Source organism: Medicago truncatula, chromosome 1, assembly GCF_003473485.1.
Source record: "Medicago truncatula cultivar Jemalong A17 chromosome 1, MtrunA17r5.0-ANR, whole genome shotgun sequence".
In the NCBI taxonomy this organism is placed as follows: domain Eukaryota; kingdom Viridiplantae; phylum Streptophyta; class Magnoliopsida; order Fabales; family Fabaceae; genus Medicago; species Medicago truncatula.
The window spans coordinates 18849125-18874955 of record NC_053042.1 but is presented as its reverse complement, the minus strand read 5'-3'; the positions used below and the strand labels follow the sequence as shown (position 1 = coordinate 18874955).

Here is a 25831-nt window from a genome sequence, read left to right as displayed (position 1 = left end):
CCTAAAACAGGCAGGGTGTCTGCTCTGATACTAATTGAAATTCTAGCGCACCAGTATTATAATGATTTATGCAATGTTCCAACACTGAGACGCATGTGGAATGTTGCGATTAATGTTTAAACATTTAACTAGCAAAAACCAAATAGAACAAGGTAAAAGTAAAAGACAGAAAAGTAATTGGCACATGTGATTTGTTAACCCAGTTCGGTGACAAACACACCTACACTAGGGGCTTGATTGCTAGAGGAACCAAAATCTAATAGTAATCAAGTCAGCGAAATAGGCTTGATTGCTATAGGAACATAAGAGAAACTTGTCTTTAGAAGTTAGGTCTAACATAAGGTTCTAGGTTTAATAGTTTGGTTTGTGAAGGATTTGTCGTTAGGATGAACCAATAATCCCAAGGCTTTTATCTTTTTTTTTATTTTTTATTTTGTTTTAATTAAAAATCCAAACTTTTTAATCTTTGAAACTTTCATCTAATCATTATTAAAAGTTAATTGAATTCATAACTCCACGTCGGAACGATACTCTTTTATTTCTACACCGGTAGAACCATGCACTTGCGGTTTTATCCCATCATTAAACATGACACATAATCAGGGCACACTGAACCGTACCCACATGTTGAAACATCGTATCCAACATCTTGCATGAATATTTTTTTTAACAATAATGAGGCCAACACACAAATACCCAACAGTCTGATATGACTTGTTAGTCTGTTTAAAAATATATTTCATTTCAACATCTTTAAAAGTAGCGTGATCTAATTTTGAATAGACTATCGAATTAATAGATCATTGATATTAAACTCCCTTTTGATATTTAACATTAATTTGTAGATAAATTGACTATATATTATATCATATTTCAATTATAGTTTTAATAATACATTTGAATATGCGAAAAATTAGTGAAAAGGATAACAAATTTATAATTTATTTCAAAGTACAAATATAATATGATAATATTAGTGTTTAGGGTTTAGAGCCTCACCTGATTTTTATTAACAAAATTAGTGTATGCCAATAAGCTTAAATTAATGTATACTAACAAACTTAATATTTTTGTTAACAAATTAACAAAAACTAATATAATAATAATTCATTTCAAATTAGCAAAAAATTTGTGTATACTAATAAGCTTAAATTAGCGAAAAGCTTAAACAATATTATTCACATTTACTTAAGTAGGCCAACCTGATAGGCCTATTTTATGGCATGTAACCTGATCTTTTTAGCTAAATAAACTTCTAAAAAAAGGCAAAGCCTTGTCTATTTATAAAAAAAGGTTGGATTGACCTAGTGTATCGTATACTATATCGTAGGCTCTTGCTGTGACTGAGATATTCCCATCCCTATATGTAGGTTTAGTTGCTTCAAGGTTTAGTGATATGGATAAAGATTAGGTCATAATCATGAATTTTCTCCTGTACATATATATACATGCATGATCAACTCCAAAATTGGATTTAGCGATGGGCTAGGTTCCTTGTTTAAATAGCCACCCACACCACTAAATGTGCAATCCTAAAACCCTTACTGCTCTTGCTAAGTCAGCGTGACCTGGATATGTGCTGTCTTGTTAAAGGCGTGTGTTGATACTTAAGGGTGAGCACATGATGCCCGTGTTACGGGATTACATACTCAGATATGAGCTTTTGTATTAATATATGTTGGGGATCAAGTGACATCTTGAAAGCTATATCGATACACAAGGCCCCAAGCATGAGGCATGTAAGGGTGAATGTTTTGATATTTGATAATATGGATTAAATGTCGGTCCCACAAACCCACCAGTACTTGGGCCGTGTTAATCCACAAACACACTGTATATGGGTCGAACGTCGATCCTCAAATATAACCGTATAATTGATATGCATTATCTTTATAAAAAGTTTACACGTATATATTCTAGAAACTTGGAAAAATAATAATGAGACGTGATTAAATGAATGTGCGCATACTTTTCTTTTTTAGCCCAATTGAGAATATCAATCACTCCATTCCATCCTATAAATATTTCTCATTTGCATAAATCATTATTTTAATTCAATATAATTTTAATTAGTACTTTATATATATTTTTCTATTTTCTATTATTTTTTATAAAATAATTTTTTTTATAGTTATATATAATATTAAATATTTTCTATTATTTTTAAAAGGATTATTTTATATTTATGACACTTTGAATTAATCAATAACTAAAAAGACTAATTTGAAAAACAATTTTGACTAAATTTTTTGACAACCTTTTTATTTAATTTATAGTTTTTCTTTAATTCATGTGTGTACTAATTTAATATATGACAAGTAAATCCATATATTTGACCAAATTATTTTTGGTAAAAATGAAAAGTAAAATATTTTTTGTGTAATTAAGCCCAATGTTTAGACCAAATTCCCGCAGTATCCTTTTCCGTACTAAACGCAACTGATGCTGAAGCACTAACCCAAACCAAAACCCATCTTCCCCTTCTCCTTCGCTTATTATTCACATTCTTCACTCTCTTCTCATCACTCTCTCTTTATATCGCGATTTCAAATCCCTTTCATCATTCTCAAACCCTAGTTTCTTCGCTCGCTTCATCGTTCTCTTCATCGAATTTCTCAATCGCACTCGCTTCATCCATGACTATCACCACCACTCCTCCGTTAGAGGTTATCAATCGCGTTTCAATTTCAATTTCATTCACCGAATGATTTTGATTTCCGCATTTTGGTGTTTTTGCAATTTTCATTTCCGATCTTTTTTGATTTTTTTTTGTTTGATGATGATTACTAGGGTTTAAGATATCTGGATCTGAATTTTTGTGATTTTTTGTGAATTTTTGTGTGTAGCAACAGAATCTTGAAGAGGATACTGAGATGCTTGTTCCTAACTCTGATGCTGTTGTTGTTGAAGGTCCTCAACCTATGGAAGGTAATGTGATGGTTGTTATTGTTGGAGAAGAAGTTTACTGGATGAGTGTGTGAAATTTCTACCATGTCAATTGAATTTCGAGAGTTTAATTTTCTTTTGAATTTATGTAATGCTTTTGTTATTGGAAAGGTTAGGGGATAAATGTGCGGAATGAAATGGTGTCAATTTGAATTTTTAGGGTTTGGAGTGGTTTTTATTGTTTTGATATTTATTTTGTTTAAATGTGATTCTTTTGAATTCTTGTTATTGGCGAAGTTACTCAATGAGTGTGTGAAATTTTAGTGTTGATTGAATTTCGAGAGTTTAATTTTCTTTTGAAATAATGTTATGCTTTTGGAGAGTTCAGTGGATGAATGACATAATGTCAATTTAATTTTTTTAGGGTTTGTAGTGGTTTTGATAGTTTTGATTTTTATTTTGTTTAAATGTGATATTAGTCCTTGGAATTTTTGGTTTTATTTTGTTTAAATGTGATATTAGTCCTTGGAATTTTTGGTTTTTTTCGATTTAGACTCTGATAAGTTTTTTTAGTTTAGATTCATTCCTCCAAATTCAAAAAAGGTTCCTTCAGTGGCATGATTTTATTGAGCCACGTATGACATTGGAGGCTAAAAATAATAATTTTTGAATTTGTTGGACCGAATCAAAACCAAAAAACTTACCAGGAATAAAACAAAAAAATACTAAACTTGCAGAGACTAAAATCATATTTAAACCTTTTTATTTATTGAAAATGACGACAATGTGATGTGACTCTTGCATTTTTATAACAGGTTTTGTGTAACTGAGCTACGGCTAGATTTATTTTTATTGTTGTGTTTTGATTTTTGTCCTTTTCGTATTTTTAGTAGTTCAAGCAGAAAACACAAGTACAGTTGATGCTGTGGCAGTTGAAGATCCGCCAATTGGGAGATTCACATGGACTATTGACAATTTTTCGAGGCTTCCAAAGAAACATTATTCCGATGTTTTCACTGTTGGCGGCTATAAATGGTATGTTTGTCCACTTCTGACGCTGTTAATCAAAGTATAATATTCAATATTTATGTGTATTGCGGGTGCTAAACTATTTTTTGTTTTGACTTATACTAATTTAAACTTGCAGGCGGATACTGATCTTTCCGAAGGGGAACAATGCTGAACATCTGTCAATGTATATAGATGTTGCAGATGCAGGGTCAATGCCTTATGGTTGGACTAGATTTGCACAGTTCAGCTTAACTGTGGTCAATCAGGTTCACAGTAAATATTCCGTCAGAAAAGGTTATTCTTCTGCAACTGATTTTCGCTGAGACATATTTCTCTTGATTATGCTGTATTTAAGTGGCAGCAGAACTGAAATTTGCTCCCTTTTGTGAGGTGTTAAATGTATGAGAACCTTAATAGGAGTTCTGTAACTTCTGTTATGTTGACAGTGTAAAAATTAAGAAAGGGTAATTGTGATGCAGACCAAACAATGAAGGGCAATAGGGTCTTGGCAGTTTGGTGTCTAGATATATTGCTTTGACTGGCATTTGTCTTTTGAATTTGATTTATTATGGCCCTAGGTTATATGTTGGGTTGAAATACTTGGTGAAATAAGATTAGAAATGATAAAATTAGAGTAAGTTAAGGAGAACCATTGATTCTGTAGTTAAGGGATTAATTAGATGGAGTATAGTCTATTTGCTAGACGTTGGGGGAAGACCAAGAAAATTTATATTCGAAACTATTAAGGAAGACTTAACCTATTATTGGTTCATGTTTGGACCACCTAGATTCACTTTTGGTTAGTCAAAACTTGATTTGACCACACATTTGTTAGGTTTGGCTTGACCACACATTTGTCATGTTTAGCTTCCAACTTCAACATTGGTTCTTGCTTCAAAATCAATTCTACCTTAAAGCTAAGGATATGCCAGTGTTACTTATATCAGATCATCAAAAATCTTATATGGCAAATAGTGGAAGCCGCAAAATGGTTTAAATAAATAATTGTATATAAAAGAAAGCATGCTGCAAACAAATAAAAACTACTTAAAACATATTAAAAATGCAGAAATAAAAGCTACATAAACAGAAATTAAAAATGACTTGACATAAAACTCAAAATCTCAATAGTTCAAACAAATGATAAAGCATGATGTGTAGTTGCATAGATTATTGCATAAATTCATCAACAAAATAGATGAAAGAAAACAAAAAAAAAAGAAGCAGAGAACAAAATAGAAGAAAGAAATCATACAATAAGGAAAGGAGATAAAAAAAACAGTAAATGATATCTAAGAAAAAGAACGAGAGAAAAAAGAAAAAAAATAGAGGAATAGAACAAACAAAAAAAGAACTACCCGAGACAAATCCGATGAGAAATTGTAAGAACTAAATAAAAATTTGGGCTTTATCATAAAAATTACATTAAGATTGGAACACTGCTAAAAAATTGATAATTCCTCCATTCATGCCATTATGGGTATAACCGATATGTGCAATCTCACCGCTATTTTGGAAAGAAGTTGCTAAATCATATCGGATTTTGTATCGTCCGTTGAAGTTGGGCATAACTCATCCTTACAAAACAGGCCTTTGTAGGGTGAGGAGTGCCTCTTTTCACGAACTCTCATCGAGAGTCCTATCTATCCAATGTGGGACTTGGGTTTTTCTCAATACACCTCCTTGTGCCCACCACTATTGGGCTTGGTGCGTGTGTATAATTGGTCGGTGACCCAAATTGATAAGCTATGATACCATGTTGAGATTGTATCTTGGTTGTTAATAGCGTCTGCTACCGGCGCTATCGCGGTGCAGAGCGGCCTAATATGTCCAAACTCGACGCAGCGGTACAAGATGGAGCGTTTGGAGAAAGCGGGTGAAGCGGCCGATATTCGGTGGAGCGGGGTGGCCAAAATCGGGTCAAAGTGGCTGATATTCACTTAAAACCATTTATCAGGGTCAAAATCGCACAATTGTACCCTTCATCCTTTTTCACGGTCAAGAGAAGAAGAATGAGAAGAAATGAAATAAATCTTTGATTGTACGTGAAAAACTGAGGAGAAGTGAATGAAAGGAGATTGTTTGTTTAATAGCATGGTATTTTAGTATTAAATTTACTTGTGGCTGCACCGCCGAAATGGCGCCCGCTACGCGCCCCGCGCCGCGCAGCATTTCCGCATTGTTAACAGAGGATTGTATCTTAAATTCCTATACAATATAGCGGTATAGCGCTGATATATTGGATATTTAATAACACTCGGGTTATGTTTGGATGGAAGGTTTTGGAGGGGAGGCGTCATTAGGACTTACTTTTCTCTTATATATTACGGACAGTATAAAATGTTTTTTAAAGTCAATTTTTCTCTCATATATTACAGACTCTATAAACTATTTTTTAAAGCCAATTAAGTGTGATTGAAGTATTAATTTTTGTAAATATCGAATATATTTTAAAATACAGACTTAGCCCTCCCATCCAAAATTCTCCTCCCAAAAGTCCCTAGTATTTTTAGCTTCCGAGTTACCATACACATTCACAAGCATAATCACTTTACATTCAACTCACTCATTAAAATTAATTATAGCATTAGCATCGTTTGATCTATGTTGCAAGATTACCGAGAGTGGTAAAGTTAGGATGTTGTTGTAGGTTATTTTGAGTCAAGTATTTAAATGGTATCATTGTAATTGGCAGGAGTCGTTCTGCTTGTTTTTTTGTCCAGTCTCTTTTGTCCCCTGTGAATTTCTATTCCAATTTCGCACTCAAATTTAAGCTGACAAAGGTTCCTTCTTGACAATATCTTCCATACAAGTTTAAGTGCTTTGTTTGAACAACTATTCTTAGCAGGAATGCAGGATTAACACAAATGATTTGCTGCAGTTTTTTAGACCTCACACAATTCTTTCCCCCTTTTTTTTTTTGATTCAAACACAAGTCTTTCCGATACACACTAATTATTTGCTAGTCAAAGATTATAAATGACAAAATTATAACACTTTTTCAAGCTTTGCAAGTCAAGTATTTTTTTCAATTGCATGAACACTGGAATGTTTTTTCTAAGAAAGATCATGAACTAAAGTACAATAAAAATACATAGGAGTTTTAGTTGGTGCTTTAATGAAATAGGATGGAATGATAAATTCGATAATTCAACGTAGAAGATGACATGTATAGCTGACCAATTACTTTACTTGCAAGGACGACATCTACATGTGATTTTTAAGGGATATTGGTTACAATTGAGGTTATTCCATGGTCTTGCCCGGGTTACTTTAAGAAGAGTCACAAAGATCTCTTCCTCTGGTCATAGGCTGGAGAAATAACTCTGTTTTCAAAAGCCTTTTTTTTTAATATATTTATTTATTTTTTATCACAGCCTTGAGGACAAGGCTATTTTTCTAGCGGCGGGTAGTGTTAGACATCCAGTTTGGGCATACACCAAACAAGTGGGCTGGATAGGAAATAGGTTACATTAGCTGATGTAGCAGTTTGTTACAGGAGGATCCGGGCATTTAGGGAGAAGGGATGGAGGGAAAGGCATTCAGAGTAATCGTTTGTTGGAACCTAAGAGATTAAGAAAGAGAGAGACATGTCTCTTCTTTGGGGAGTTTTTGATCCGACATTAGAAATGTTATTTTCTGAATGCATCTATTTCTAATTTAATAATACAATTTATTTCCGGCTTTAAACTTGGGTTCATAACAATTACTATAAATCTTTGTTAACTTTTTGCTTCATGTCTATATAACATAGTTCTGTTGTGTGGTTTGCACACATGACACATCAATTTAAAGAAACATGTCTCATTCCTTTTCTCTCAACAATCCATAAATGTTCACTTTTCAAGATCATAAATTTTTGAGAAACTAATGAATTCAAATCTTCTTGTTTTACTTTTTCCTTGTATTTCTGTTCTGTCTTTAAATCTCTAGCCATTTTTTCTTTACTGAATTCCTCTGTTTGATAATGGGAGTTGAATACTTATGTTGGATTTTTAGTCTCTATTGCTCTCTACTTTTTGTACTTTTCTTGTTTTTTGTCTTTCTGAGGATAACTTGTTTGGAGCACTTCTATTTTCATTTATAGAGAATAATAATCTTGGGCCTTTTGATATTGCAGAAACACAGCATCAGTTTAATGCGCGTGAAAGTGATTGGGGTTTCACTAATTTCATGCCTCTTGCTGAATTGTATGATCCTAGTAGAGGCTATGTTGTGGAAGACAGATGCATACTTGAGGCTGATGTGAATGTGCGCAAAGATCTTGATTACTGGGCACATGACTCAAAAAAAGAAACTGGTTGTGTCGGTTTGAAAAACCAAGGAGCTACTTGTTACATGAATTCTCTTCTTCAGACACTGTATCACATTCCTTATTTCAGAAAGGTTAGTCAGTAGGGTATGACTTTTTTTAATTTTTTTTCTTTTCGAAAGAAGGATGTGCCTTATGTTTAATATTGTTTGTTCAGGCTGTGTACCATATGCCCACGACTGAAAATGATATGCCATCTGGGAGCATCCCTCTGGCATTACAGAGTTTGTTTTACAAGTTGCAGTATAATGACAGCAGTGTATCAACAAAAGAGTTAACCAAATCTTTTGGATGGGATACTTATGATTCATTCATGCAGCATGATGTCCAAGAACTTAACAGGGTTCTCTGTGAAAAGCTAGAAGACAAAATGAAGGTAAAGGTTTTTTAATGGTTGTTTCTCATAGTTATTTTGTATGTAAATTAGATTTTACTGTAGATAATTCATACTTGCGTATAATGTCTCGAAGATTATTTATTGAGGCTTCCACTTTTCAGGGAACTGTTGTGGAAGGCACTATACAGAAGTTGTTTGAAGGCCACCATATGAACTATATTGAATGCATGAATGTGGATTATAAATCAACAAGAAAAGAATCATTTTATGGTAGGTATTTTTTGGCTTTAGGATGCCATTGTTTACACATCATTCTTCTATTCGCAGACCTTCTGATTTTCAATTATTTGATTGTAGATCTTCAGCTTGATGTCAAAGGCTGTACAGATGTGTATGCTTCTTTTGATAAGTATGTGGAAGTAGAACAGCTTGAGGGTGATAACAAGTATCATGCAGAGCAGTATGGTTTACAGGTGAAATCTTTAACCATGTATTTTAGCTTTTGGTTGTCAGAATGAACTTCATTACCTACTATTTTTTCATATTTTAGATTGGTTATTTTTTTACATCATGATTGTGATTTCATTTTCAGGAAGCAAGAAAGGGTGTATTGTTCATTGATTTTCCACCTGTTCTTCAGCTTCAGTTAAAACGGTTTGAGTATGATTTTGCACGAGACACTATGGTAAAGGTTAGTATTGGATTAAAAATTCAATAAAAACCCTTCACCTTTGATATTCTTGTATACATTTATACTTTTTATTTTATTTTCTTGCTGGTAGTAATGCAGCCTTCATCCATGCTTTAACGTTCCAATAGTAAATATCCATTTCGGGGTTCTGTGAATTTGACCCTGTAATATTTGTTTCTCACCAAACTTCTTTTCCTACTCTGGTGTTTAAATATTTGTTGTGTGTCTGTGTTTTACTTTGATGATTATTTTGCCACTGGATGTGAATAAAATGAATGATTTTTGTTTTGTTGGTTTAGTACTGCATTAATAATCTCTTACTCTTCGACGCCTGTAACTTTAATGGCCATTAACTTGATTGCAAACAGATCAATGACCGCTATGAGTTCCCCTTACAATTAGATCTTGATAGGGATGATGGGAAGTATCTATCTCCTGACGCAGACAGAAGTATTCGCAACCTTTATACACTTCACAGGTATTGGAAAATTTACTTTGTTGATTTTAAATATAAGGATATCAATTTTTTTTTCTGTTTGATTTGATGACTCTTTCACGTATCTGACTATGCAAACATTTTTCTTTATAATGCTTGTTTGAATTGGGGGAAAATGGGTAGGTAGAAAATTTGGAATGGAAAGCTAGTTCATACTCAATTAGCACAATAGAAACATGGATGGACAATGGAAGTTTTGTCCTTAAAGAGGAAAACATTCTGAAACATGGATGAAATCAATATTTAGGTCATATCTGTAACATTAACTATTGTGGGACTTTCATTACACCTTATCACGCCCACGGCAAAAAATTTGGAGTGTCCCTATAACCCATAGTCCAATAATAACTTTCTTTCGGTCATTATTGTTGACATCTTCCTGACTTAAATTTTAGCATGGTCTTTATGGATTACGTTGACAGCAAATTCAATTAATGGATTTGTTTAGACTTTCGAGATGTGATAAAAACTACTCATGCACCCTTGCTTAATGGCATAATCTTTTGGGATAGTGGGTGCTTGACCTGGTATTGGAGCCTCCATGACATATTTATTAGGATTTCAGTAGTTACTGCCCCCTCTAAACTAACCTTGTATTTCAGCACATAGTGAAAATTGATTAGAGAACATTGTGCTTTAAGCCTAAATGGTTCGGGGTGAGGGTGTGTGTTAAGAGATGCAATTAAACCCTTCGTGCATCTTCAACCAAGAACTTTAAGTTTTAGAATAGTCGGTTCTTAATTGGACTGACTATCATGGATTCTACGGTACTACAACCCATTAGGAAGTGCAGCTTAGTGTTTTGGCAAGAAGCTTCATTATGTCTACGTGCTGAATTTTTGCTAAGCCAGGATACTTTGAAGACAATCAAGCTCATATTGTTACCAAATTATATATTCAAAGACAATCAAGCTCATACTATTACCATATTATATATTCAAGCTCATGTTATTATCATATTATATATATTAGCCTAAGGCTATAAGGAATAGCTAAACACAATGTGCTCATGAAGGAGTTACAGAAAGGTAGTCCGGAAAATATATTAGGATTGCATATATTAGTTTTGTGTGACTAGTCATGAAATATCTTCGTAGTGATGCAACAAAGAATACTTGGGTGTGGTAGGTTGTTAAGCATCCGACTGATAAAATATTGACTTCGCTTCTAGGTAGCCAATTTGTATCGGATAACTTTATAACTTTATAATTGGACTATCTATTGATGACCAAAACTGAATCCACTTATTATATTATATGTATATATTGAATGATTATTTAAAAAACTTACAATATATTGCAGTGACCAATAACTGCTCATTGTTTGTTTGCAGTGTTTTGGTTCACAGCGGTGGAGTTCATGGTGGACACTACTATGCTTATATACGCCCGACTCTTTCAAATCAGTGGTATGATCCAGTCTACGGATGTTTTTAATACTGATAGCTTTTATAGATTACCAAGAGCAATATTGCTGTCAATGTGTTCAGTTTTGGGATATGTTTTTTGTTGATATTGTAGAAGAGCAATATTGCTGTTAATGTGCTCAGTTTTGGGATATGCTTTTTTATTTTTTGTTGATATTGCAGGATCAAAGGGAATTGTTAATTAGTTTTTCTTTTTGCTTTGATAATCTTTTGTTTCAGTTTTGTTAAATCTCTTGCCAAAACTGGGTGTGTAAGACACAATTGTAAATTCAGTCACATTTTGAATATGGTAGCCATTTTTAAATGATTGGTTTTACTTTGACTGGATTGACTTAAACCACAAAGTTCCATATCCTTTTTTATCGTTAATTGAAATAATATTGTGAAAAACTGTCCTTGTATCTGGATTATTTGGTAAAAGTTTCATCATTTTTGTTTATGGTTTCTGTACATTGTGCCGCATATGTAGCATGAATTGACAATTTGAGATACTGATATAAGCTGCTGTGGCGTTGTTGAATCTAGTATATTATATCCATGTTTTTTGTTCATGACTTTAATTTTGAAAAGAAAATGTAACTTGCGTGTTTTCAGGTTTAAATTCGATGATGAACGGGTAACAAAAGAAGATACAAACAGGGCTTTAGAAGAGCAGTATGGTGGTGAAGAAGAGGTAATATTCTGTTTGCATTTGTTTGACTTCTCTCTATTGTTGTTTTGTTTTTGGTATTTGTTGTGTTGTTGATTTCTGGTTTGTTTTTGACATATTAATGCTTGTTTTTATTTGCTTTATCTTTTTGTTATTGACAGTTACCTCTTACAAATCCTGGGTTCAACAACTCTCCTTTTAAATTTACAAAGTACTCAAATGCTTACATGCTTGTCTATGTTCGTGAAAGTGACAAGGATAAGATAATTTGTAATGTGGATGAGAAGGACATTGCCAGGCACCTTCAAGTAAGCTGTCTGATTCACTGATTTCATATGATTTTTATCTTGTATTTTCAACTTAACATACTTCCTTTTCAACAATACATTTTAGATAAGGTTAAAGAAAGAACAAGAGGAAAAAGAGAAGAAGAAGAAGGAAAAGGCTGAGGCTCATTTGTACACCATTGTAAAGGTCACAACTCTAGCTCTCCCTTTCCAGTTGTCATCATTTTTTTTCTCTTTTGGGTGCTTTGTATGATATTGATAAGAAGAGTTCGTAAGGTGACATTCAATTTTATTTTATTCATCTGTTGGCCCCAGATTGCCCGTGATGATGATCTGCACGAGCAAATCGGAAAGGATATTTTCTTTGATCTTGTGGATCATGATAAAGTGCGAAGTTTTCGCATTCAAAAACAGATGCCATTTACCATTTTCAAGGTATGACCTATGATTTTATTATGTAATTAGTGTCTAATCAATCCTTAATTTTGCTTTGATCTCAAACTCTAGACCATTTTTCCACGAGTAGTTGTTCATATTTGCCAATGGAGTGAATGTCTCCTTGCGATTGTTGCCATATGTCTGATGATTGTATCATTTTGTCATCTGTTTAACTAGAACTGAAAGAGTGGAAAAAAATCGTTCTGGGTCTTCTGTGTGATCAAGAGATATAAGTTCTATGAAATTGAGAGATCCTTCTGAAAAGGAATGAGTGAGAAAACTTTGTAATTCCTATGTAAATCTCTGTTGCTGCATCTGTATTCACACACTGAAATTTTTGCTGTCAGTTGCCTATTGGATGTAGCCTGCATTTGGTGAATCATGTTAAATTATTCTTTGTTTTGGATTCTGCTCCATCTCTTTGATTTTCTGTGTTGTTTTCAACTTTGCAAATCATAATAGGATTTAGGAACATTATTTTTAATTAATTAGATTTCTGATTGAAGTTTGTCCAAACATGGGGCTAGTCAGTTCATGTGATTATCTTAAGTAGTTACAAGCTTCTATTGTTTCAATGTTGTACCCTTCTTTCCCGAATAAACACTAGACATCATAGTGTCACATTCATTGTTTACTTCGTCATCCTTTGGTATTGTTGATCTATTTGGATTTAGATGCCCTATAAAACTAATTATTATTTGAATTTATTGCATATCTTTCTGATAATGAAGCTTTGATCAGGAAGAAGTTGCGAAAGAGTTTGGCATACCAGTTGAGTACCAACGTTTTTGGATGTGGGCAAAGCGCCAAAACCATACATTTCGGCCAAGTAGACCAGTGACAGCTCAGGAGGAAGCACAGGCAGTAAGTAGATCAATGAACTTCCAATGTTATGTGTTTCATTATTTCATAAATAGCAGGGTGGCTGTAAAGTCTCTATGAGTTTGGTCTTCGTTCTGATAACCTCACTTTTAACCATGGTAGTGTGTGATTTTGAAGACTGATTTTTTTGGTACTTGCTAACCAAAAATTGATCCGCAACCACAAGTCTATTATCAACGAAATGTAGATAAATTATTTTTATTTACTAAAATACAGTGTCATGTTCATGTTGACCGTATTGTAAAATTGTAGGGACCTGGTAGTTTATCTTTTTGGTAGAAGGGAACTGATAGTTTATTGAGATTTAGTATCAGACATCCAATGAAGCCCAGACACTTTAAAATAGTAACTGGGTCTTGATGTTTGTATCAGTGTGAGACGCTTAGTATGCTTTTAGTTTTATTGTGATATTTTCTTATATTTTTTGAACTTCTATACTAATGAGAACTTGGGATTTATTGAGAAAAATAAGGAAACTTCCCCTGACTATTGTATTGCTGATCCAGATCTTCGATGGTCTGGAGGTCTGTATTCTAAGGTCCCAATTCTATCATAAATACAGAGATAATTTCATTCTCATTTCCCTTACTATTTATAACCTTCAAACTTTTCCTTACTCTCCTAATAAGTCCTACTTTCAATATTTTCATTGAAGATTTTTTGTTGATTACTCTATTTAACAATGTATTTAGCCATTGTACCATTAGCTCATTCTTATTCCTCCTCTATATACTTCACTAATTGCAGGTTTGTTACTTATAAACCCCAGCTAATAGACACCTAACATATACCAATATAGTTTCTGATACCACAATGTATGATCAATTAACCATGGAATCTTTATAGGAAAAACGCTTATCACACAAGGGCTGATGTGTATAAGTTACTTCTATAGTCAAAGGGAAAATATGGTCGGACTACTTTTATATAAGTAATAAACTGTTTTAATAAGCTGATCCTGGAGAGCTTGTATAGATTAGCTAAATACAACCAACTTATTTTGAGCATATATCATAAGCTGCTCCGTAAGTGCTCCCAAGTAGGGGTATGGATAGACCAGACCGACTGACAGGGGGCTACAACCTAGCCTACTCAGGCCCATGCCAGAGTTTTTTCTTTATTAGAGATGGGTAATGATTTTGTTAGAAGCCTATTTAGCTTAACAGGTCAGGCCACATGCCGTTAAATAAAACCTTTTAGTCCTTACAGGCCGGCCTATTTAAGTAAATATGAATAATATTATTTTACTACTATTATATTAAATTTTGTATTCTGGATTGAATAATAAATTTGCCACCCTTTTCAGTAATTTAAGTTTATCAACCTACACTAGTTTTTCTCATATTTAAATATAGTTATGAATAGAATTGAAATATGATATCATATATAGTATGATTCTCTAAAGTGTCGTGTTAAATATCAAAATGGGGAGCTTAAAATCATTGGTCTATCAGTTCATTAGTCTATTTAAACATAAGTCAGATTACTTATTTAATCACGTTCATATGAAATAGGCTTTTGAGTAGGCTAACAAGCCATACCAGACTTTCAAAAAAGCTAGACTTAAAAATAGGCCCAAGACATTTTATGACCAGACCAAGCTTAGGCCTTGCAAAGCCTAGGCCTGTTTCCACCCCTATCCCAAACACCTTAAAAAATAACTGTTAGTAAAGAAGCCCAAAATAAATTGTTCATAAGCCAATCTTAAAACATGTCTTAACGTGTTTGTGACCTGTGTTCTGGATGTCTTTTCTTAAACATAAATGTATTAATGTTGTCTGATAATTTTTATTCCTTTCTTAAACATAAATGTATTGATGTTGTCTGATAATTTTTATTCCACCTCTCAACTCCTGAAATGAATTCATATTCTTCCAATATTTATTGATAATGACATGATAAAAGGGTTTAATAAATAATTTGATAAATGAATAAGGGAGTGAGAGTAAGTTTTTTTTTGAAGTGTATATTTAATGGTTACCTTCTTGATAACTATTTGTGACATACGATTTTTATCATTTTAGGTTGGACAGTTGAGGGAAGTTTCCAATAAGGCAAATAATGGAGAGTTAAAGTTATTTTTGGAAATAGAAATGGGGCAGGTAATGTTTTTTTTAGTCATTGCATCTTTCCAATAGTGTAGTTGTTGCTATTAGTATTTTTCCCTCCTTTCCAACTGGGTCACTACTGACATGGATTTGTTATTTATGCATTGCACAATGAATTAGGATTTGCGTCCTATTCCTCCTCCTGAGAAGCTGAAAGAGGAGTTGTTGCTATTCTTTAAACTTTATGAACCTTCAAGTCAGAAGCTTAGGTACGTGCTTTACCAATTGCAAGTAGGATTAGTATTTTCATTGGCAGATTACTGCGGCCAACCAAACATCTTTCATATAAATATGAACTTGAGGTGTTGCAGCGTATGGTGGCTGGCTCAGTATCCCCATGTTGTAACACGATGATAGTGCCATGGTGACAATTTGACAGCACTGATTAGGATTGTAACTCCATTAAATTAATAAAATATATTTTCTTTTGTTTTGTCAGGTATGTTGGGAGGCTTTTCGTGGTGGGTAGCAGAAAGCCAGTAGATATATTGAAGAAACTAAATGAAATGGCTGGATTTGATCCGGATGAAGAAATTGATTTGTTTGAGGTTAGTCAATCTGCATTTCTTTTATAATTATCTTCCATGATTGAAATATCAATATAGCGCGACACTGCTTACATTCCGTTGTGCATATTCAGGAAATAAAATTTGATCCCAAAATCATGTGCGAACATGTTGACCAGAAGTCCACTTTTCGTGACAATCAGGTATAAATTATATACTGGTTTTCCAGTGCTTTCGAGAATGTTACATGTTTTTTATATTTCTTATTTTTGCTTAAGTGTTCATTATTTGGCTTTAGATTTATATATATCAGTCAATATTTGGCATTAGATTTATCCATATATATATATATATATATATATATATATATATATTTGCAGTTAAGATTGTAACTTTTGTTTGCATGGTTGTGTTTTGAGCAGCTAGAGGATGGTGATATTATTTGCTTTCAGAAGTCTCCTCCAGCTGGCGATGGACAGCAGCAATATTGTTATCCAGATGTTCCTTCATTCTTTGAATATGTGCAAAACCGTCAAGTATGTACTACTTATTTTAATTGGCCTATAATTTCTTTTTCTCTGATATTTAACTTTTAAGTCGCTGTTTCCTCTATTTCTATGTCTTCATGCTCTATGAAGAAGCATGTACAATGAAAAATAATTAATGTAATTGTTGTGGACACTTCTCTGATCTCTATCTTTTAGGAGTTAGAATAGGGAGAATTAGTTAGAAACTTAGTTATTTGTTTAGTTAGAGAAGTATTTATATTATTAGGGAATAAGGGAATTATGGAGTTAGAGAGCTATCATTGATCATTGTAAAATTTGTGAATAGAGTAGTGACTCTATCGTGAGGGGAAACCTTTGGAGGAAATATTCTCTCCTACTCTCTTTACCCTTTCTCAATTTTTCAATACAATTTTGTTCCTCTGTCCATTCAATTCTGCCCAGTTTTGGGAATTATTTTTTATTATACCATAATTAAGGTTCCTGACACGCTAAACACCATCCATGTGAAAGGAATGTTCTAGATTGGTGTGATTAGCAGTGCTCCTCCTCCTACAGATCCAAATTTGCACCAAGAGTCTAGGCAGCTTGCTACTTTCAAAGTGGCTTGTTTTTGTAAGAGATGAAGATGGATAATTCTTTATCTTCTTACCTTTGGCAATGTATCCGAATAATGAATGTGGATGAAATGGGCATGCTGTACTGGGGGTTTTGCAGTGTTCTTGGTTTGGACAGTGTTAAAAGATATTTCCTATTTTAAAAAGTCTCCTATTAGGGTCTGTATAACACCGAGGATTTCCTCGAGCAATTTAGACCCTCCGATCTATCTCAAGTTGATCCCAGACTTTATAAGTTGTTGACTTAAATCCTAAAATCCCAATAAAAACTTCTCATCCTTCTTACTCTCATTTCAAGGAGTATGTATAATTCCCCTCGTTTATCCGTCTTGTAGAGTATTGCTTCTGCAAAATTAGCATGGGTTAGTGCTTCTTCAGTTAATTAAGCCCATCTGACAATTAGTTATGCGGTTAGCTTTTTGTTATAGCTGTGCTAAACTGTCATCAGTCTGTTAGACCAATTATTAGTAAGCAATATAATATAAGACCCAAGAGGGTTGGACCGATTTCTTAATTATGGCAGTTATATTTATGTAATTAGAATAAATATACAAGTGATTGGAAAAGGGAGGGTAGGCGGTTATTGATTATAAATTTGTAGGGAAAGACCAAGCTTTGGAATCTTGGAGGGGAAAAGCCTTGCAGCTATTCTATCCTCTTTTTCTCTGAACTTTCTCTCATGTATTGGGGTGTGGATTCTGTAATAATAATAATACTTTATAAAGTAATGGAGTAATACTTTCACACTTGATTACTTCGGTCTTGAATTGTTTATACAGTAAAAGTAATTACAATAATAGTTGTCGGAATAGTTGAGAGTTAGGACTAATAATGGCCTATTATAAAGATTGTCTTTTGATGCTTTCGTCTCACAGCCTACTATAAACTTAACCATGAAGATTACCACTCCAGGAGTACTCATTCATTTATTCGAAAACTGCCCTAGATCTTTTAGCAATCACAGCAGCAAAACTTGACATCTTTTTCCTAGTATTCATAACTCCAGTAGTTTCGTTAATTTATTCCATCACTGTCATAGATCTTTAGCAATCATATCAACCAAACTTGGCATCTTTTCCCAGTATTTATTTGTTACTCAAGGAGGAACTTTATACCCATAACTTGACTATAACATACCCAGACCCTTTTCAATATTATGATTCGGCGGAAATTTGTTTGCAATACAATCTATTTCCAATGGGGATTTCCTATGATAATTTCTTTAGGTTTCCTTATTGTGATGTATATCATAAGTGGACTGCCAGTATCAGATGAACAAGAGTTGTATTTATGAACGTCAATTCCTGGAATTTGAATATGCAGAACCAGATGTGGACATGACATGTTCAAAGTAGCATAAATAATAAACAGAACATTAAACATATCCGGTAAATAGAAACACATCCTAGATTTGTAAATTCTTTTAATCATTAGCATATGTCCATATAAAACCAAGTCTTTGGAAGTTTTGTGTAATGCAATCTTTAGCAGGGAAAATTACAATGTCACTAAGATTGCTATATAAATTGTGGAGAGTTGAATGGTAAACTTAAATAACACAAGAGTTGTCCTGGAATAGCACCTTGGTGGTGTGTGTGGTGAATTCAATTTGGTTGTTGTTACAAAAAACTTTGATTAGGATTGAAAGAGAGGTCTGCAGGAATAGTGATATGTGAGTAGGATGTAATCATGTTTAATTTTTAGTGTTTTTTGACAGAATTACAGGAATAGTGTTTTACGAAACTGACTCTCAATTATTTCAGAGTCCACCATGCACATCGAGTTGCAGCTCCTTTTTAATACATTTATCTAACTTCTCTAATGTTCTGCTCATTCAGACGGTTGGATGTGTCTTTTGATTCTTTTGGACATTTTTTTACTAGTCCTTGAGGTTTTACTTGGTCCAAATAATAATTTCCGTCTTCGTAACCCTTTTGGATTCTAAAAGTCCTTCTGTAGCCATCTTGCTTTTCGCTTGTGATTCATAATGCATTCAACGTATTCATTGTAAAACCATTAAAAATAGAAGGGCGTGATCACATTATAGACACACAATTTACACAGAGTTCACACAAATAACATATCTTTACAGATTGTATTAACTGGCTCTTTGTATTTGATTTGATTCTACATTCCTTTGCACTGATTAAACATCATATATACTGAAAATAATCTTACGTTTTGGGTACTAGTTCTGTATAGCCTAATATTTGAAGTCCTTTTCAATTAATTAATTTGCTTTCATGTGCAGGTTGTTCGCTTTAGGTTTTTGGAGAAACCCAAGGAAGATGAGTTCAGTCTTGAGCTGTGAGTTTCTCTCGAGCATACAATTATTTTGTTATATTAAAGTCATTTTATGTTAACTGTAGCATATCTCTGGTAGTTCATATTTGATCTGTCATGAACTAGGTCAAAGCTTCACACTTATGATGATGTTGTAGAAAGAGTCTCCCAACATCTTGGTTTAAATGATCCTTCTAAAATCAGACTTACATCTCATAACTGCTACTCCCAGCAACCTAAACCACAGCCTATCAAGTACCGAGGAGTGGATCATTTGTCTGAAATGCTGGTTCACTACAATCAGGTTATTAATTGCGCTGCATTTTTAAAAAGACGCAGTTACATCTTAGAATCTATGCAGTGTTGAATGGACGTAAACCAGGTTTGGGTTTTTCGTTGGCTTTCATTATGTTAAACTATTTTATTCGATTTTATGTCTAGGCTTCTGATATTCTATACTATGAAGTACTGGATATTCCTCTTCCGGAATTGCAAAACCTAAAAACGCTGAAGATTGCTTTCCATCATGATGCCAAGGATGAAGTTAGTACTGTCGGTGGTTGCTTTTCCTTTTCGGAGTTATTTACTTTACTAATTTTATATTTATATTTCTAACCAAGTTATCCCTGTTCAGGTGATGATAATTAGATTACAGAAGCACAGTACTGTGGCAGATGTAATTAATGATCTAAAATCAAAGGTAATACACCAAACCACGTGAGTTATAGGCACAGACAGATTTGTTCACATGATTAGACATGTTTTTTTGGTTTTGTCTGCCTAGTCAAATACTTAGATGATTATTTTTTTCCTAGTATTATATTTTGGTATTTTAATAGAAGATTTCTGTCTTAATCAGACCATAGCTGACTGTAATATATGAGATCAAAATAAACGCCTAATTGACATGATTTCCAATCCTATCCCATCTAGTCTTACCACACACATCCAACACAACATCCTCATCTCCACTACGCTTAACAAGAAAATGTTTTAAGATTTATTTTTTGTGTTATTGTGCTAAACACTTGTGACTGCTGCATTAATGGAGTTTCTAACTAATATATTTTCCCTCTGAAACAGGTAGATTTATCACATCCTGATGCGGAACTTAGATTGGTTGAAGTATTTAATCACAAGATCTATAAGGTGAAGATAATACATAGATTTTGAATTTTTTACTTTGAAAGCCATTATCAGTAAACATGATTTCCTAGAGTATGCTAGTTGATGGTTCAGTATCTTTACGAGGCAAAATGTCTATTCATGTGGTGTTCCTGGAAGCCACACCCCTAATAGGGAGAAGCACTCTTGCAATCCTAGAGTTGTAAAGTGGCAAGTGTCAGATTGGGAAAATATCAGTAATTTAGCCTGCTCTTAATGCAGTTACTATAGTCCTCCTTCCAAATTGGGACCCGACGAGTTTAGCCTCAAGGGACATAGTTAAAATCCCGTCATGGACCAGTAGGTGCTGCTTTAATTAATAACCGTCAGGGACGGTTGTGAAATGACCATTAGGTGCTGCTTTAACTAATAATACTCTTAATGCAATCGGTATGTTAGTTCAAAATCAAGTAAGATGGGATGCCTGGTGGAGTATTTAAGTGACTTGGTCTTCTTCCCCCTTTATAGCTAGCTTTTGTGGGTGGGTTCACCAAGTGCTTAAATACTTATCATCATTGTTTTCTATCTCTTATGATGGGAAATACTTCCTTTTCCATGACCATAAGCTTGCAGGTTTATTGAATAAGCTACATAAAATAAAGTCGTAACATGATAGATTTATGTGTTACATTGACAACCTAGTTGTTGCTTTTTATTTTAGACATCTTACATCTATAACTCAATGCATATTTTTCTATAATATCAGTTATGTGCTTTTGTTTTCATTGGTTCTAAACAACGGATAATGACTGATGTTTTTAGTAATTCTCATCATATCGTATGATCTATCTATTGCAGATTTTTCATGTCAATGAGAAGATTGAGAATATTAATGATCATTATTGGACATTACGAGCAGAGGAGGTAAATATTTGATGTTTTATAATGATATATCGTTTTGTTGTTGGGACAAACTGTTATTATTTAGAATTTGGACTTGAGATATTGGAAATGCCAGATGATGGTCTACCCAAATCATCAGTCATATTAAACCTTATTCATTCACTTCCCTTTTTATCTCACACCCTATAAATTTATTGTAGGGTGTGAGATAATTGCTATACAACTCAACCTGCCCCATGTTCTCTAATGCTTTTGGCTTCACTATAGTCTGGAAGGCCCAATATAAAATAGTAGTTTTGTGGCGATAAGTTAGGCCCAATATAAAAACCTAATAGTCTGGATTAATTTTAAGCCAAAAGTCATCCCATCAATAAATAAAAACATGTTGCAGTTTGAATTGATTTCTATATTAAATATGAACAAATCTGTTCTGTTAAATACTGTACTGCTTTGGATTCGATAATTTGGTTTTTATAACATAATAACATTTTTATTATAGATGACAATATTTAGGGTGAAGGGATGACGTTCCAATCCAAGGTAGGGAAAACCTTCGTGCTTAGTGAGCACTTGCGTTACATCACAATAAGCAGAACATAAATTTAAATAACATCAACATCTATAAAATTTAACATATGACAAACGAAAACATTATGAATGTACATGTATCTGTCTCATATTTAGAAAAAATTGGATTATACTAAACTAAACTATTATAAAAACTAGTTTTTGCTTAGAGTTTTCTGCAATGTCATACTTTTTCCCACACATTATTCTTGAGTTTATCGTCAATATCAATTTTTCTGCAATGTCATACTTTTCCCCACACATTATTCTTGAAATAAGTTTTTTGGTACAAGTTTTATATGGATTTTTTGTTGCCGCAGATCCCGGAAGAAGAGAAAAGCCTTGGTCCTCATGATCGGATGATACATGTTTATCATTTTTTGAAAGATACTGCTCAAAATCAGATGGTTAGACTAAATGGCTTTGCAGTCTATACTTTTTTTTTATTTAGTGCTCAAAATACTTCTAAAATTAAATTCCTTTTCAACCAATCTACATTTGTCACTACCTCTAAAACTTTCAAATGTTATGTTCTGGTGGTACTTTGGGAATATCAGCATGTTCAGAACTTTGGAGACCCTTTCTTCTTGGTTATCCGTGAGGGTGAGACTTTAGCTGATGTCAAATTGCGGGTACAAAAGAAGTTGCAAGTTCCAAATGAGGAGTTTTTGAAGGTAAATATTGCGAATGTGATTGAATTATCTGCTCCTATTTAACTGTTTTTCATTCTGATGCAACTTTCAAGATGTTGGTTAATCGTGTATAATGGACTTGTTATTAGCAGGTAAGATATATGAATAAAAATGTCATTTTATTTAGAAAAAACTAGTGAGATCTAAAGACATAAACTAAAATATTATATACGGACATCAAAATAATTCATGTATATGAACTGCCCCCACAACATAAAATTTCCAGATTCATCACTGCTTCAAATGAATTGAATTTGAAATACATGTTTTGATTCATGCAGAAAAAGATATGCACAACACTTTATATAGAGTGGGTTTAGTTTTGTTTTAAATCGACATTTGATTCACTTGTATCGTATGACACTTATAACTGTTTTTTTTTAATTCAGTTTGTAGAGGTATATTAGTTATTGTATGAACTTAATACGGTGTTATTTGGGGCAAAACTTAAGAAAAGGAAGCTATGATAGACATCCATTTGAATTTGAATTAAAAAACTCTGAATAAAAATTGGAGCGTGTTGAGGATTTTAGGAACACACATGGTTGCTTGGGGGGAAGTTTAATGAATGCTTGGGGGAGGATTTTAGTGTGAACTGATTTTGAAACATTTCTTAAAATATTTGAGCTCAAGTTAATTTTGGAACTTGGGTATTTTGTTTTCAGTGTGATACTGGGGCTTGTTAGTGTTTGAAGCATTTTCTGTATGCTGTGGTTTTGTCAGATATGTATATAAATAATTTGTATTTGCAAATAGATAATCTATTAAAATGATGTCTCAACATATCAGGTCTGCATGATTACTTTAGGTTTTCAATAATACAATTTTTTAAATTCTTTCTTCTCTGCCTGTTCCCTGCAGTGGAAGTTTGCGTTTGTCTCACTTGGACGTCCTGAGTACCTTCAAGATTCAGATATTATTTCCAGTCGGTTTCAGGTAATTTCAATTTCCTTTGCTCTCTAATTCCACCTTTTATTTGTGACCTGTTTCTGAGCTTGAGTGGATGTTCATGGAGTTAGGGGTCGGTTTCTTCAGTTTTCTACTAGATTTGATAATAACATAATATTGTTTGGTTGTTCAGAGAAGGGACATCTACGGCGCATGGGAGCAATATCTTGGACTGGAGCACACTGACAATTCACCTAAAAGATCATACACAGCCAATCAGGTAAAATATTATCAGGAAACTAGTTCCTCCTTTGTTTGAGGGATAATATGAGCCTTGTCATGAAAATAATTGGTAATTGATAAGAAAATAGAGCCTTGTCACAAAACTTCTGTTCTTAATTTATAAGAAAATAGAGCAGCCATTATTAGGCACACAATAATTGGTAATTGAGTTTTAGTCGCACTTGGGGTATGTTAGTTTACAATATAATAATGGACAGATGATTCTAATTTCACTGGAATTAATTTCATTTATTGGTTTTAGAAGCCTGTTATGATTATTTCTCAATTTATTGTTATTTCTCAATTTTGCAGAATCGTCATGCGTTTGATAAACCAATAAAAATCTACAACTAGAGAAAAGCTTGTATCATCTTGACCTGTCAATTTGGTAGTACTATGTCCAGCTGCTGTGGAAGCTTTCTCGTGGTGGTAAAAAGAAGCGTAACGAAATGTAGTCTGTGCAAGTCCATTTTTCTGTTCAGCCGAGGATGTGCTGAGTATAGCCCTTGAATAGTGATTTAAACACATTTACTCCGGAGCAATTTTAGGTGTTCAGGAGGTTGATTTTATATTCCTGTCATTCAGTACATAAGATTTTGGGTTGGGTTTTGTATAGAAAGTATAGGCATAGGTATACTTGAATGTTTTCTATTGCCCGATTCACCCATTGAGGGATTTTCACTTTGCTTTAGTTGGAGACGGCGCTTCAAGTTGTTGGGAAATGTCTATATATATGTTTCCTACAGGGTCTAACTTGTAAAGATTTTCTTGTGCTCTTTTCACCTTAATTTTTTTGAGGCCTAAAGCTGTGTTAATTAAAGGACCACATTGCCTTTTATTGAAAGTCTTCGATTAGCTGAGGTGGAGCTTTCTTTTTCTTTCTTCTCGACCTTGTGTCAAATTGATGTATCCGACAAGTAGAAATGCAAACATATATTTGGATGCATCCATACACTTGTGATCATCCAAATTAAAATAAAGCTAAAATGTGCCATTGATCCTAATAATATGGGTAGTTTTGGTCCCTGCAATTTTTAATTTTTGAAAAACGTCTTTTCAAATTTTATTTTTTAAAACAGTCGCTGGGCCCACTTGCTGATTTTGCACCATGCGTCTTATGTGTTACTTGATGATTGTGAATAAGCAGCAAACATGTGATAATACTTAAATTTATTTAAAAATTGATTTTAGGTTAAATAATTTTTAACTTGATAAAAAAACGGTTAAATAAGTTTTTCATCCTTGATAAAAATTAAAATATGAAATATTTTCATCCTCACAAGATTTTGTTTTATTAATTTTGGTAATTTTGACATGTTTTTGGACTAATGTGAATATAGTTTGAACATTATAATCTTGACATTCACATCAACATAAAATGGTCATTAAGAACCAAAAAAAAAAAAAAAGTTTTTGTGAGGATGAAAATATTTATAGGGATAAAAGCTTATTTAACCCTTAATTTATAACAATATTTTGAAGCTCCAACATCAAAGCAATAACAAAATGTGTGATATTTTCAACAAAACTTGTTAAAAATTAAGATGCAACGATGGCTGACATGATGAAATCTCCGTATCAACCATTATCAATCAATCATTACTATTATACTTGATAATTTCATTCTCTCTGTGACCTTCAATCTCTTTCTCTTTATTTAAAAACCCAGGTTCCTTAGGCATGGCAATGGGGCGGGGTGGGGACGGGTTTTACCTTCCCCGTCTCTATATCCGATTCTCATATACTTACCCGTTACCCTACCCATATCCAACGGGGATGAGAAATTGAATCACATCCCGTCCCCGACGGGTTCGGTATCCTCACCCCATCCCCGTATCGAATAATTTTTTTTAATAAAAAAATAGAAGTTTTTTTGCATCAAGAGCAACGTTGTAAAATATTATCCAACAATATGTTCACTTTAACATTTGATAGACGGAATGATTTAGTTGATCTTTTA

The 25831-nt window shown here is 33.4% G+C and overlaps 1 protein-coding gene across 5 annotated transcripts; it reads left to right on the top strand.

Annotated features, from left to right (window-relative positions):
* Nucleotides 1-2416: 2416 nt before the first annotated feature.
* LOC11418867 (ubiquitin carboxyl-terminal hydrolase 12) lies at nt 2417-24731 on the top strand. 5 transcript variants are annotated; one of them, XM_024775564.2, is made up of 32 exons: nt 2417-2666; nt 2853-2928; nt 3780-3921; nt 4034-4191; nt 8018-8283; nt 8367-8585; nt 8708-8816; nt 8904-9019; nt 9139-9237; nt 9606-9715; nt 11067-11141; nt 11754-11832; nt 11970-12116; nt 12202-12282; nt 12411-12530; nt 13275-13397; nt 15440-15517; nt 15644-15732; nt 15963-16071; nt 16164-16232; nt 16452-16565; nt 19404-19459; nt 19562-19739; nt 19877-19987; nt 20070-20135; nt 20519-20584; nt 21398-21463; nt 22330-22416; nt 22567-22683; nt 23563-23637; nt 23783-23869; nt 24184-24731. In XM_024775564.2, the coding sequence occupies exons 1-32, from the start codon at nt 2637-2639 to the stop codon at nt 24223-24225; spliced, it is 3360 nt and encodes a 1119-aa protein (XP_024631332.1). In that variant the 5' UTR covers nt 2417-2636; the 3' UTR covers nt 24226-24731. The 5 variants fall into 5 exon arrangements, with proteins under 5 accessions (XP_024631332.1, XP_024631331.1, XP_024631330.1 ...); XM_024775563.2 differs by having other exon boundaries at nt 3777-3921; XM_024775562.2 differs by having other exon boundaries at nt 2847-2928.
* Nucleotides 24732-25831: the final 1100 nt, after the last annotated feature.